Genomic DNA, 16,053 nt, shown 5'->3' on the forward strand with positions numbered 1-16,053 from the left:
CCTTTGTCATTTCCCATTTTTTTATTGTAGTTTTTAATACAGTTGTGTTGATGGAGACACATAAACAGCTTTACAGTGAAACCACTGCAGATTAGTTTCAATAAATACATGAGTAGAACTGACCGTACGGCCGAGTTCTGTTTGTACATCGTAGGTGAAAATCTCTTCTCTTGCTCTTCTACAACAGAAGAGCAAGTCAGTCCAGAATCAGTACGTGAATCCACTGATGTTCATCTGGTGAACCACACACACCAGATGTCACCTTACTAATTGGCTCAGTTAACCCAAATACCATGGGTTCATTGATTTCAAAACTAGCATCAAAGAAGACTGATAAGTCTCCCATAGACGATGATTATAACAAATGACACACCTCTATAAAACATCCTCACAGGTTGTCCTCATTACTGATCGGATCAGTGACGGGAACACCTCCGAGGATGAAGACAAAGGAAGAGAGGGCTGTTATAGGACGGTATACATCTGGGTTCCCAGCGGAATTTAGTCCAATCTTCTTTTTCAAACATCTTTTCAATCCCCAGAATGCTCCTGGAGAAGGAAAGTGGCTACGGGGGAGGGACCAGCGGACTGGGACCAACCCTCGTACGTCCCTGTAAGGCACACTGCATTTGACCAGAGTCTAATTCCTCTTAGCTGTGGTTAAAGGCTGTGTCCTGGAGAGATATTTGGCCCTAATGTGGAAGCAGATGTGTGTGGGAGAGGGTTAGTACAGCCTGGAGGATGACGATGAGCCGGTGAGGTGGTCCCAGTTGTTGTAGAGAGCGTAGGCACCGGACAGGGCTAAACCAACCAGACCTCCTCGGGCTGCTCCCTTCAGGCCGCCTGCGAACACACGGTAGAAACAGAATGAATGATAAGGCAGCCAATGCACCTTACTGCACAATCCAAATCTTTGTTTTCCGTAGCAAAGGGATTTTTAAAACTGTAACACGCAGATGGTGGAAGAGGGTTTGGGGGACCTAAATAGTCGGCCAAAGGCAGGCTTACAGCCACAGTCCACATCTGATGAGTCAGGCGGGGGCTCATTAGATTCACTCATCTAATCTCTAAACATTTGATTTGTTCGAACTTTAAGCACATTTCAATAATGATGTCAATATCCACGTATTTACTGTACTGCCCTCTGTGCATCACACAGAGCATTTACACAGTGATAAATTAAACATAATGGAGGTGGTCGAATTATTATGTTGAATCAGATGATTATTAGCCCTCAAGCCATTATGAAAAAAGGATGAATGACTCGCAACACTGCAGGACTCTTTGCAGAAAAGAATTATTTATGGCACAGTGACGTACGTTTAGAGCTGTATGCTGTATTTGTCTGACAAAGGGCATACAGCTCGAATCATGTTCTTTGATTTTTCAAGCGTATTTAACACCATCCAACCCAACATACTCAAAGACAAGCTCACAGAGATGGCAGTGGATCCTTCCTTTATCTCCTGGATCACAGATTACCTGACAGGAAGGCCACAGTATGTCGGGTTGGGGAACTGTGTTTCCGGGACATTAATGAGCAGCACGGGGTGCTCCACAAGGGACTGTCCTGGCTCCATTCCTGTTCACACTGTACACGGCGGACTTCAAATACAACCCGGAGTGCTACCACATCCAGAAATACTCGGACAACACTGCTATTGTGGCGTGTATCAGGAATGGGCAGGAGTCTGAATATAGCGACCTGATAAAAGCCTTCAGTGACTGGAGTCACAAGACCAAGGAAATGATCATAGATTTCCGTAGGTCCAAGCCCCCTCTTCAGCCAGTGAATACCTGTGGGGTGGACACTGAGGTGGTGCCAAGCTATAAGTATCTAGGTGTACACCTGGATAATAAGTTGGACTGGTCCCTTAACACAGACACTCTCTACAAGAAGGGGCAGAGCCGCCTCTTTTTCTTGAGGAAGCTCAGATCTCTCAACATCTGTAGTAAGATGCTGCAGATGTTTTATCAGTCTGTGGTGGCAAGCGTGTTGCAAGGCGGCTGGACAAACTAGTCAAAAGAGCTGGCTCTGTGATTGGAGTCAGGTTGGACACACTGGAGGAGGTGGTGGAGATGCACACTGAAGATGTTCGAGGCCATCATGAACAACCCAGATCATCCACTCCACAACACCTTGATGGACCAAAAAAAACTGTGGTGGACGGAAGAGAGATAGAGAAGATCCTATATACCAACAGCCATCAGGCTTTATAATTCTTTGACATATAATAGATGAGCTGACAGATAATTGAATTTCCCCTTGGGGATTAATAAAGTTATTCTTATTCTTCTTATCGACTCAGCACCTGCCCTTCCACAGTGAGATGTGCGTGTCTTTTGTTTGATTTATTGATCCCTCAAGCAATTAGACAACTAACTGATGAGTAAACTAGGAACACATTTTATCATTAACAATAGGGGTGTAACGGAACACAAAAATCTCGGTTTGGTACGTACCTCGGTACACAAGTCACGGTTTGTTTTTTTTCGGTACAGTAATGGAAAAAAAAAAAACTATTAAATATCTTTTACTTATTGGTAACCTTATTAAAACATACCACCACAGCAGTTAACTCTTTTTACACAATTGTTGAATGAAACAAATATATATAAAATCCTGCTTTTTCACATTGTTTGAATGAAAATAGAAATATAAAAGTGAAAAATAAAATCCTGCTGTTTTTTTAACACATTTTTTGAATGAAAAATATAAATATACATTTCTGCTTTAACAGTTTTACTCAATTAAAATAAAAAGTATAGTGCAGCTGGTCAGCTTTAAAGCCTGCTCAGATTCAGTTTTACTAGGAACTTACTTAGCTTTCCCACTTTGTTAAAGTGCAGTAAACAAAACATGCTTATATCTAAAGTGCAGCTTAAACAATTTTACTCAACTCCAATGGCGTTGGTTATTTCTTTAGCGCGATGGTCAGGGAAACGCTCTTTCTTTTTAAACGACGACGATATCGTAGTTTGCACCAGATTGCTTTTTCTAGTCGTGCCGGTTAACGTTCAAACTCGGGTGGTGTCGCTTTAGATGCGTTAGCATGTTAGACGTGTTTCCAAGTACATACCCGACCGCTGTTCTGCAGTGTCGGCACACTGCTTTTGTCTTGTCAACTTGTTTATTTCCATCTTCGTATTTTACCCTGAAACCAAAGTGTTCCCAAACGGAGGACTTAAGGTTTGCGGGTGGGTCTTCAGGTTCGTCAGGCTCACTTGCCATGTTGTCAAAATGCGAGAATGCGCTGCACAAAGTGAAAGCGGAGATTTACGGTCGGACTCGGTCCGTCACTCAATTATGTCCGTCGGGGAACTAGATATTTTAAATGGTTCGGCTCGCAAAAACGGAATTAAAATAAAACAAAATAAAATAAAATAATATCCTGCGCCCAATAATTCGGTACAGGGTCGTGCCGAACCGAAAGTCACGTACCGAACGGTTTGACACAAATACATGTACCGTTGCGGCCCTAATCAACAATGTTGATTATTTACTGTTTAAGGTGTTTAATAAGCAACATTGCCAAATAATCTCTGGTTTCAGCTTCTCAGATGTGACGATTTGCTGCTTTTCTCTCATATCGCTGTACATTAATATCTTTGGAAATATGTTTGTCAGACAGAAACAGACATTTCCAGACTTTTTTTTGTCTCTGAGAAGCTGTAATGGCCATGGTTTTAACAGATTACCCAATAAACAAAAAGACCTCCACATTCATAAATAATGACAATAATCATTCCTTGCAGCCTAGCGTCCATAAAAATAATGCTGTGATCGTTAGGTAAGATTAAAGCCGTCACTCATTTAGAAGAGAAGCTGTGAGGCCGTAATATTTCAACCAATGGATTTTATATGGAGAGACAATAAATGGTGAAATCCAATTATACTCATCTTATTAAAACCCATCTGGAAACACTCTCAGGTTAAAGTCAATAACATTAACACCATAATGGCAGATACACAAGCAGAAAAGACACTTACTGGCTGATTTAAAGAGCATCCCAGTTAACGTCCCAGCAGCCACTGTGTTGATGTCATCTTCCGCTCCTCTGGCCTTCTCTATCACCACACCAAAAACACTGTATAACAAGGCTGCAACAGCAAAGAAAAGTTCAGAGCTTTGAATGAGGTGGCAAAAAAAAAGTTACAACAACATGTAACAACAGGATTTTTGTCCATGAGATTAGTCAACATGCTAGTTAATGTTATTTTTTGACTTTCATTATAATGGTCTTACCAACAGAGCCCAAAGAGTTAGCCCATGAAGCACCCTGTCTGGTCACCATGTTGAGAATCCTGGGGAGACAAAGCAAACGTTCAGAGGACAGGTCAAGACATCCACATGTACTACTAGGAATAAGTCTACTGGTAAACTTAACTCTGCCTCAATACTCACTGTACATTACGAGGTTTGGACCATCCCATGTCGCGAGTCTCCTTTAGGCTCACCCTGAGACCATTTACAGCTCCAAGTGCAGCTCCTGTAGTCAAGACAAACAGGCAGAAAGGCTGAGTGGGGCGTTGGGTTTCAACTTGCGTTCATACATAACAATAACCACTGAAAACATTCAGTTGCTTTAATTCCATGTACTCCAGTTAAACCATAAGCCAAAAAAGTATGTGAACATCCAGACGTGATTGTTGACCATGTCATTCCAAATCAATGATGCATCATCTGCTGCTGTTACAACTTCAACTCTTCTGGGAAGATTTTCCACAAGTTTATTAGAAGCTCACTGGAGAGATTTCCTCCCATTCAGCCACAACATCCTTAGTGAGATAAGGCACTGATATTAGGTGATAAGGCCTGGCTCACAATCTGCGACTCAGTTCATCCAAAAGATGATGGCTGTCAAGGTTGAGACTCTGTTCGAAGCTAGTCATATTCTTTGACACCAAACTCAACGAAAACCAGTTCTTTATGAACCTGACATTGTGCAGGGGGGCATCAGAATCTGAATAAGATTTATTCCAAGTAGGTTTACACTTACAAGTCATTTGCTTTGGTTTTTGGTGCATACATTAAACACATTGAAAGGAATAAAAGTAATGCAAAAATATTGCAACATCCCTCCATCCATTGTCAACCGCTTATCTGAAGCTGGGTCCCGGGGGCAGCAGGCCAAGCAAAGTATTCCAAACGTCCCTCCCACCAACAACGCTTTCCAGCTCGTCCTGGGGGATCCGAAGGCTTTCCCAGGGCAGGCAAGATATATAATCCCTCCAGCATGTTCTGGGTCTGTCCCTGGGTCCTCCTTCCAGTGGGACGTGCCTATAACACCTTCAATTGGAGGCGCCCAGGAGGCATCCTGATCAGATGCCCGAACCACCTCAACTGACCCATTTCGACGCGAAGGAGCAGCGGCTCTACTCTGAGCTCCCTCCAGATGTCCAAGCTCCTTACCCTATCTCTAAGGCTGAGCGCAGCCACCCCACGGAGGAAACTCATTTCAGCTGCTTGTATCCGCGATCTCATTCTTTCGGTCACTACTCAGAGCTCATGACTATAGGTGAGGGTTGGGACATAGATGGACCAGTAAATTGAAAGCTTTTCCTTCTGGCTCAGCTCCCTCTTCACCACAATGGTCCAGCGCACCGCTCGCATCACTGCAGAAGCCACACCAAACCGCCGATCCATCTCACGCTCTATTCTACACCCACTTGTGAACAAGACGCTGAGATAGTTGAACTTCTTCGCTTGGGGTAGCAAATTACGACAAAAATAATTTAAAAAAAATAAAGTACATAACAAATATGTACAATAAAGCTGTTTCAGAATAACCTGTGCAGTTTGGTGCAGGATGTGCAAAAATATTAGTCAGGGCATGTGCAAAAGTTCACAGCACAGCAAATATGTTTGATGTGTAGAGATAATCATACACGATGTGCCTTAACGTAACACAAATAGACAGTGTCTATGAGTGTCCCAGGCCTTGAAACAGATATGGGTGCTTTTAAAACTGCTGCCACAAAGTTAGAAGTACACTGAGGTCTAAATATCACTGAATTTCCTCTGATTTAAACCAACTCAAAACATGAAACATGAACACTGACATATACATTATGGGTATAGCGCACTAATTCTACTAATTCACATTTACAGTAAAAAAAAAACATTCCTGTTAAACAGCATATAATGTTTTAAGTACAATATATGGAAGTTGTGTGACTCTGTAATATCACAGGTTATCTCTTACCAGTCATGCACGATCCTCCAATGGTAAAGAAAGCCAGTTCAAACCTCCCTCTTGTTTTATTGGCGCCTGTGGGCAGAATGAACTCATCTGTGTCCTGAAACACAACATCAACTGTTAGAGTCAGAAAAATCCCCCAAAACCTGTCAATTCATTGCATAGAGCAGCTAAATGCTACTAGCTAGCTTACCTGAACCAGGTAACGAGGGTCGACATTCAGGTAAGGGGACAGAGGGCTCATTCCAGTCACTGAAATGACATTACAACCGAAATATTAGCTATTTTTTGCACCCTTCGACGTTTATATATTGTGAAAGTTTTATTTACACGATATTAAAAGGCCACGAAGCTAGCTAGCTAGGTAGCCTGTGCCACAGCTGTTACCGGTTTAAGCTAACTCTCGCAGTGTGAGAGATAACGGTCCTGTAACATTGCATGATACTTACAGGGAACACCGGCGAGCTCTGTGTTGGAGTATTCAGGTGCACCTCCTCCAAAGAGACTCCCGAAACCTCCTTTCGTTCCTCCTGATCCTTGTGAGTTGTTGTCCATGGCTGTAGGGGAGCCGAGGGGTCACCTGGTGAATACAGGAGCCGTGTGGAAAGGTGCTAGCCGAGCCGACCTGGCTAATGTTAGCAAGCGCTAGCTAGCTAGCTCTGTCGAAATACTAAAAATACAAGACAAAGTAATCAACGACGAGCCGCTGGATTCACCGACACCAACAGACGCTGTCCTGTTAACGTGTATTTTGAATCCTAAATGAGTTTTCCAGGTGGGAAAACAGGATTTTCGTTACAGATTACCGAGCTCGCCTCCTCGTCAACACTCTGACCTCCAGCACCAGCACCACGCTCTACCGTAAAGCGACTCGTGACGTTAAGTGTTACGTCATCAAACCGCCCATGAAAAGCGGAAAAACACTAAAAACTGTAATAAACGTCTATGTAAAGTCACCGTTTCTTGTTCATAACGTATTTAACGCGAATATAAGTTAAGTATGTACAAAAATAAAACAGTTTTGAAATGTTTATAAGCCCCGCGACTTTACGACACCTTCACAGATCTAGGATCTGTTCACTTAACCCAAGGGCAAACGGTGTGAAGCAGCCAGGACGTTACAAACTGACTCCAGGCGAAAACAAGACACAAACTGTTTTTATAAGGTTTCTTATCAGTAATTTGATCATACTGAAGACACAGTTTACATGTAAACATATAAACAGAGGTAGAGTAAGTACTTAAGTACAAGTAGCAAGTTAAACACGTTTGGTTTTCAAAGTTATATAAGAGGTTACTATCAGTGAAATGTACTTAAAAGTATCAAAAACAAAAGTACTAATTTTGTAGAATGGTTCCCTTTTACACTTCATCATATTTTTTATACTAACATTAATTTGTAAAGTAAATAGTAACACTAGATGTCAAATAAATGGAGTCAAAGGTAATATTTGCCTCTGAAATTCACAATTTATCAACTGTAACATATGAGCAGGGACTACTGATGACAACTAGCCTTTTGGCTAATGCTGGCATATTTATAGCAATGTTCATTAATATGATTGTTCCTTTCAAATAGACTAATAAACTAATAAAATGAACAAATGCAGCATTTTTGTTTTTGCTCCCATTTGTCACACACTTTAAAGTTAAAGACTTTAAAGTGCTCTTTATAAATTTCTAAGTATTTCTCTCCAATTTTGGTCACAAATAAGTTAAAATCTGGGTTTGTGGGCACTTCCCCTTTGCCAAGAAAATCCATCCACCTGACAGGCATGATGTATCAAGAGGCTGATTAAATAGCATCATTACTACACCTGTGCGCCTTGGGATGGTCACAATAAACGGTCACTTTGAAATGTGCAGTTCGATTACACAGCACAAAGCCACAGATGTTTCAGGTTCTGAGGGAGTGTGCCATTGGCATGCTGACTGCAGGAATGTCCACCAGAGCTGTTGCACGTGAACTGAATGTTCATTTTACATCTCCAGGGTTGTTTGACATTAATTTGGCAGCACATCCAACCAGCCTCACAACCGCACAAGTCAGTTAAGATGACTAACTGCTGTCAGGTCAAGGCCCTTGTGAGGACAATGCAGATGAGTTTTCATGAGACAATTTGTTTGTGCAGAAATGCTTTGTTTGACCTGACAATTTAACTGACTTGTGTGGATGTGAGGCTGGTTGGATGTGCTGCCAAATTAACAGAAACGACACTGGAGAAGGCTTATGGTTGTGAAATGGACATTCAGTTCACGTGCAACAGGTCTGGTGGACATTCCAGCAGTCGGCATGCAAATGGAACGCTCCCTCAGAACTTGAAACATCTGTGGCGTTGTGTTGTGTCATAAATCTGCACATTTTAGAGCTACCTTTTATTGTGACCATCCTAAGGCACACCTGTGTCGCAGTCATGCTGTTTATTTAATCAGCATCTCAATATGCCACAGCTGTCGGGTGGTATGCATTTTTAATTTCTCCTAGCTGTATGGGATCAGTAGATTGTCAACGATAATAAAGTCCCAATATCTTTAAATGAGTACTTCCTCATTAACAGCGTCTTATCTTGTTACTTTTGCTAAAATTGGTCAAATTTTCTGCCATATCAAACTACAAACATTATTAATCATAACTGAACAAGTGTCAACCATAAAATGTGATCAGGTTTTGAACCTTGTCGATCTTTGTGTTGGGACCAGCTGCAGACTGACTTGGCAGAGATGGCTGCCATCTTGTTTTTACATGGATTAGTGTAGTCAGAGATGGCTGCCATCTTGTTTTTACATGGATTAGTGTAGTGTGCTGTTATTACCACTAGATGGCACAGCCCACGAATGAGGACAACAGGTCTAAGTTAAGTAGAATGAAGTATACGGTCCGGTAAACCCAAAATGTGATGTCCTCACATGAGGACACAGGGTCTCAGGAGGATGAAAAAGAGAAACAAAGAAAATACTCACATTTAAGAAGCTACAGGCGAATGTTGGGCTGTTCAGGCATTAATTTTCTGTCGATCGACTCATGGCTCAGCTCTCACGTACAGTTTTTTACTGCTTACCTGTTGCAGTTAATTGTAAATCATGGGTGTCAAACATACGGCCAGGGGGCCAGAACCGGCCTTCCAAAAGGTCCAATCCAGTCCACTTGGTGACTTAGCACACCTAATACTGATGCACTTGTGAAGGTTGAGAGGTTCAGGAGCAAGTTAAACAGTGAGTAAATACTTCATGTAAAATGCTGCTTCAGATGGTTTTCCACCCTGACCAGAAACAGCTCTCTGAAATAACAATGAATACTTCCTGTGCTCATATTTAAAGATATTGAACATTGTGCAAAATATTGTCAACCAGTAGCTTCGGTACAAAAGAATCTGTGTCAGATTCATATCTTAAAACAATATGGGTGGGACCCTGCTGCTGAGGCACTGACAAAACTTCAGGGGATGACTTAACCTGCTTCTTTAACAGCTTCAACTTTAGTGGAAAGTTATGGGGAAATGCACATGGAATGGAAGTGAGTAGTAGACTGGCTGAAAGTGGATAAACTGAGACATGATGTTGAATTTGCACATATCTGAGGATATTGCAGGCTGTTCATCCTTTGTTTTGTAGATGGATGAACGTTTTCAGAATGGACATGTTAACACTGAACAAAAAGGGAAAATTAGAAGGGGTTGTTATTTAAAGGCTATAATGCAGTGGTTTTACTGGTCTGGCACACTTGAGATGAAACTGGGCTGTATGTGGCTTCAGAACTAAAATGAGTGAAGTCTTGTTGGAACAAAATGGTGGTGTTCCTCTCATGGTACACAGGGAGGCAGCAGAGAGCTGACAGTGAAGACGGACCAGCTGTAAAGGGGTCAAACCTGTTGGTTCTGGTCCTCCTCGGTCCTCATTCTAATTAGGCCTGATTTAATTGGCTGATTTAGTCAAATTTGTTCTCAGCCGCGACAGAAACAAGTTGGATGTGTTTGCATCACTTGCAGCAGAGAGGTAGAGCTGGGTTACATGACTTTCATACGACACCTGTCAGATGATTCCCCACCTTTCAAACCCTACGGGGTGTTCACCCATGATGCAACAGGGGAGACAAGACCACGCGCACACATGCACACGTACGTGCACATTTATGCATGCATGCACACGTACGTGCACATTTATGCAGCGCAGCCCCGGCCATCTGCTGCCGGTCAAAGGGACAGAGGCACTGAAGGAATTTAGTGTGTTGAATTTCACGAATAACAGAGCATCTTATTTGGATTCTGCCATTGTATGTGTGTATTCAGACGGGGCCAAGTGGAGCGATGAAGTTTGCCATTGTCGCCCAGTGTGGGTGTTTTCAGACTCTCTGGCATGATCTGTGAGTTAGTGTTCTCTGTGTTACTGCCCAGTGTGCCCACTGTCTTTCCCACAATGCGCCATTCAGCCCTGGGCCTCTCTCCCTCTCTCTGTGCTCACACACTCCCAGACTAAGCTGCCACCCATTTTGTGCCTCTGGCTAATCATCATCATCATCATCATCATCATCATAATCATGGTCGTCGTTGTCATTGGGCTTCAAACCAAATTTTCAGTTGTGGGATAAAATAGCTGTGATGTCATCTTTGTTATCTTTTTTCGGCCCTGTTTTCATCCTCCATTTCCTCTCCTCCCCTCTCCGTCTCTTTCTCTTTCTTTCTGTCTCTCTGAGCTCCCAAACACAAAAGACAGAGAGGCCACGACAGGACCCCAGTGTATGCTGGTTGTCAAGGAGACAAGGAGACAGTGTTGGGTCTTTAAACTGCCTCAGAGGGGTGTGTGGAGTTAGGGGGAGTTGGCCTTATTTACATGGGAAGAGGACAAGGGAGCGAGAGAGAGAGAGAGAGAGAGAGAGAGAGAGAGAGAGAGAGAGAGGGGGGGGGGGGGGGGGGTTTGAAATACAACTTTTGAGCAGCTTATAGGACTCTTGTTATTCAGCTAAAAATCATTCCACCGCTCGGCCATCAAATATTTACCAAGCACAGGGAATGTGGAGCTGTTCATTATGTGGAGAATGCTGTGCATACATAGTAATGTAAATCAACCTGTCTTTTCCTCTCACTTTCTCTCTTTATCTCACACACACACACACACACTTTGATTGTAAGCGCTGGGAGCTCTGGGCCCCAGTGTTGGCAATGGCGAGGAGCTGACTGCAGAATACATTACCAGATGCTTGAAGAGTGTTTCATACCAGACTAGGAGACACACAAAAAAGGAGCCCAAAACTTGACTGAAAACAGGAAAAACAGAGACAAGAGTACACACCCAACCACATGCACCCCCACCCATTTATATATCCACACAGTCTCTCTTGTACTTTCTCTCTCTTTGCTATCTTGCTTCTTCCTGTCTGCAGCGGTCACATTATGTCCTCTCTCTTTCTCTGTGTGATCAGGGGGTTGCGGCCGCAGAGCAGGCTCAACTCCAAGCCTGAAGTTCAATATCACCCCTCAACTCCACAATGAAAGCAGGAAGGGCAGGGAGAGGACGAATGAGCCACCCACTGCTGCATTCACCACGGGGGGAAAAAAAACCCATGTGATTTTCCTTTTTTATTCTGCGTGTGAAACCTTAATCGTTTTAACTTCAGCTGTCAAAGGCTCAAATTACCCACGTTTTCCTCCAAATAACCCTCTTTATGTTTTAATTTTTAATCAGCACACCCTCAGAGGGAGACAGACTAATTAAAACAAATGTGGCTACCATGACACATGTAGGTTATTAGCGGTGGGTTTTCACAGACTTCAGGGACAGGCTGCGATCCTGTGTATTTACTCTGCAGATGTTTGAGGGCGAGCTTGCACAATCAATTTCCCTTTAATTCCCAAGCCATCTCGTCCTCCAAACCTGAACCCCCTCCTCCCCTTTTTTTTCTGTTATACATGTGCATGCCTCGGAGAAACCATGGTGAGCTGGGTGTGTTTTGTCCTCTCTTATTACATGACGACGACGTGTGTAACGTCTACTTAAATAGCAGGAGTAGATAGAAAACAAGAGAAAGAGAGCAGAAAAGGAGAAGTAGGGAAAAACATGTTTTCGCCCTTTCCCTGCGTTTTGTCTGAAGTATCTGCCCGGTTCCTTTCCTCCCCTCCTCCCCTCCCTCAGTATCCGAGGAGTTTTTGGTGATTAGTATGCAGAAAGGAAGCTGATTTGCATAATTAAGTGCTACAGAGAAAAAGCAACAAAGATTGTTAGTTTTACAACTATGAGTTTAATAGTGTACAAAGAGTTATTCCTGCTCACTTTAAAAGTTAAAAGTTCAACACATATCTTTCTTTTTCATTTCTTTAGACACACATGTAATTTTTTTTTTAAAAAGAATTCAAAGCAGAGACAGATACTACAGAAGCTGACCGACACCGTCCTCCCAATTACTTTTTAAATTCCGTTATGGTGAGATTAAGAGTCAATTATTTTGTTAACTTCAGAAAATGAAGCTATCCCGAGATAGCAAGAAAACCAAAGGTGTTATCTCGAGATAACAAACTTTTTATGTTGAGATAACACGTTATTTCATTATTTTGAGAAAACAAGCGTTATCTTGTGATAACAAGATTATCAATCTATTATCTCGAGAAGCCAAAAGGTTGTTTCATTTCGTTATTCTTTTTTATCTCGAGATAACAAGTTAAGTATTTCGTTATGTTGTGAAAACAAGCATCGTTATCTTGTGATAATGAGGTAATAAACCCGTTATCACACAAAAATGAAAGGTTGTTTTATTTAGTTATTTGATATAATACATTATTTCACTATCTCGAGAAAAGGACATAACCAACCCGTTATCACAAAAAAAGGTTGTATTATTTCGTCTTCTCGAAAAACAAGCATTGTTGTCTCAAGATAACAAGATAATCAGCTTTTGATCACGAGAAAACAAAACTTGTTGCCTCCAGATAAAGAAATAATTACCAAAAATATAATTTCCTCTTCCTCTTAGTCTTGAGAAAACAAAACTTGGTATCTCGAGATAAAGAGATAATTACAAAACGGTAATTTCCGCTTATTGGGCCACTTATACATTAGAAGTAGTCTAATAAGAGAAAATCTTTTTGGTAAATACTTCTTTAACTCGAGACAACAAATTTTGTTTACTCAAGATATAACCTTTTGTTATTTTCATGATAAAAGGTTTATTATCTTGTTATCACGATAACAAAGCTCGTTTTCTTGACATAATGAAATAAAACCTTTCTATAACTAGTTGATCATCTCATTGTCACAAGATAACAAAGCTTGTTATATCGAGATAACGAAATACTTGACTAGTTATCTCAAGATAAAAAAGCTTGTTTTCTCAGGATAATGTTAACATAATTAAATAAATGACGAATTATCTCAAAACGCGAAACAAAACCTTTCATTTTTGTGTGATGACGGGTTGATTATTTCATTATATCGAGATAAAAAACCTTGTTTTCTCAGGATAACAACATGAAACAACCTGTTGATTTCTCGAGATAACAGATTGATTATGTTGTTATCACAAGATAACGCTTGTTTTCTTGAGATAATGGAATAATTAACGTGTTACATCGACATAAAAAGCTTGTTATCTCGAGATAACACCTTTCATTTTCTCGTGGTAATGGGTTGATTATCTCATTGTCACGAGATAACAAAGCTCATTCTATCAAGATAACAAACAACCTTTTGTTTTCTCATGATGACAGGTTGATTATCTCATTATCTTGAGATGACAGAGTTTGTTCTCTCTAGATACAACCCTTTGTTTTCTTGTGATAATGGGTGAATTATGTTGTTATTTCAACATAACAAAGCTCATTAACTCAAGATAAAAAAATAATCAACTTGTTATCTTGAGATAAAACAGCTTATTTTCTCAGGATAACAAAATAAAACCTTTTGTTTTCTTGTGACAACAGTTGATTATCTTATTATCTTGAGATAAAATAAAACAACCTTTTGTTTTTTCATGATTATCTCATTATCTTGAGAGAACAGAGCTTGTTCTCTCAAGATACAACACTTTGTTTTCTTGTGTTGCGTTATTTCAAAATAAGAAAGCTTGTTCACTTGAGAAATAATTAACTTGTTATCTCCAGATAAAAACAGCTTGTTTTCTTGGGATAACAAAATAAAAACTACCTTTTGTTTTCTCATGATAATGGGTGAATTACCTCGTTATTTCAAAAATAAGAAAGCTTGTTAACTTTAAATAACAAAATAAGCAACATGTTATCTCGAAATTAAAACAACTTGTTTTCTTGGGATAACAAAATAAAACAGCCTCGTTTTCCCATGACGATGGGTTGATTATTTTATCTCGAGATAACAGAATTTAAGAAACACTTGGGAGGACAGCTGCTGTCGGCTTCCGTGAGATACCATTAAAGTTGTTAATAATCACAGAAGTGGTAACAGTTAGTAACCTACACTTGAAGAGTAGATTAATGTCGTACTACACTGTTAATCGTCACACTCATAAAATACAAAAGGCACAGAGGGCAAGCGATGTTGATCTCAAAGGCTCAAGTTAATACAGAGGACATCAGAGACTCCAGTATATCAGGACATTGATTACTTATGACACATGAAGGGTAGTTACACTCATCAAATTACTCTCCTTAATAAGGCATAATGTTCTTATCTGAAAATGTCATTTAATGTTATTTTCCACGTACAAAATATAATATAAAAATACATTATAAACTTGTTACAGATGTTACGGCTCCATGATTTTTTTTTTCTGTTTTTTTTTTCTGTCAAGGCATCGGTTGGTTTGTGTGTATGTGCGTGTGTAATTTTACCACACCGTCTGAACAAAAGCGGATACACATGCAGAAATATAGATATGGACTTCATCTCCGACAAAACAAAACAAACAAAAAGATAAAATATAACACTGTTCTCTAGAGGTATCCAAACCTCACACATAAACATTTCAGAAATCGTAGCTGCTGCTGCTTCAATACTGCATTTCACCTCCAATTCAAATGAGCCACTTTTATTTTTTTGTTTTTGGCACTAAAATCTGAATTGAGAAGAGATAGAGATGTGAAACCATAAAATGTGGATGATTAATCTGCATAAACCAAAAGGACATAATTTCATACTGGGCACAAACCCACGATGTAGTAAAAGATTTAGGTGTAACATTGTTCCATCGCTCTGAAATAAATAAAGGCACTGTTGTTCAAGCTCATACAATACTGTAGTGTGAGAGAGGCAAAGGCATCGTTGTGTAAGTCCTCTAGATTTAGACAAAAGAAGTGCAACCTCCCCTCTGTGTGTGTGTGTGTGTGTCTGTGTGTGTGTGTGTGTGTGTGTGTGTGTGTGTGTGTGTACAGACTAGGCATTTATACTGCATATGTTGTGTTGACTCAGTATTGGGATGATTTACCTGTTAAAAAAACTCAAGAGATATTTTGGCATTTTGGATTCCAGTTTGTTATTTTTCCTCACCGAGCACCTGTTGCGGTGAAAAAGCTTCAGCACTGGCATTTTACTTTACATCTTTTTTTAAGTTTTCCTCATTCAAACATGTCGAGACGAAATGGAAATGTGTAATTTTTAAAGGAAATGAGGCACAGATTGATACGCTCTTAAAAATAAAATGACATTTTGAACACATGAGTGGACACATGTTGGTGTTACGTTTCAGGGGAGAGCATGTTCATATATGGAAGTTTTAACACCAATTATGGAGTGTGAATTGATGAATGTATGTCGGCCCAGAAAAGAAGAAATCCCTGTGGTGAGTGTGTGACGAAGTTAAAGGAATATTTCATCAACAAAAATGACTGTTTGTATATCAATAACTCACCCTGTGTTGTGTTGAACTGTAAAGAAATCATTGTTTTTCTCGGA

The 16,053-nt window shown here is 40.5% G+C and overlaps 1 protein-coding gene across 1 annotated transcript; it reads right to left on the reverse strand.

The window, feature by feature from the left end:
- Nucleotides 1-2: 2 nt before the first annotated feature.
- Nucleotides 3-7,081, reverse strand: timm23a (translocase of inner mitochondrial membrane 23 homolog a (yeast)). The gene is made up of 7 exons (XM_050060171.1): nucleotides 6,651-7,081; nucleotides 6,395-6,453; nucleotides 6,208-6,301; nucleotides 4,407-4,491; nucleotides 4,248-4,306; nucleotides 3,992-4,102; nucleotides 3-843 (listed from the first exon to the last, which is right to left on the reverse strand). Exons 1-7 carry the CDS (start codon nucleotides 6,754-6,756, stop codon nucleotides 725-727), a joined length of 633 nt encoding a protein of 210 aa, XP_049916128.1. The 5' UTR covers nucleotides 6,757-7,081; the 3' UTR covers nucleotides 3-724.
- Nucleotides 7,082-16,053: the final 8,972 nt, after the last annotated feature.

The sequence above is a fragment of the Epinephelus moara genome, chromosome 13, assembly GCF_006386435.1.
Source record: "Epinephelus moara isolate mb chromosome 13, YSFRI_EMoa_1.0, whole genome shotgun sequence".
Taxonomy (NCBI): domain Eukaryota; kingdom Metazoa; phylum Chordata; class Actinopteri; order Perciformes; family Serranidae; genus Epinephelus; species Epinephelus moara.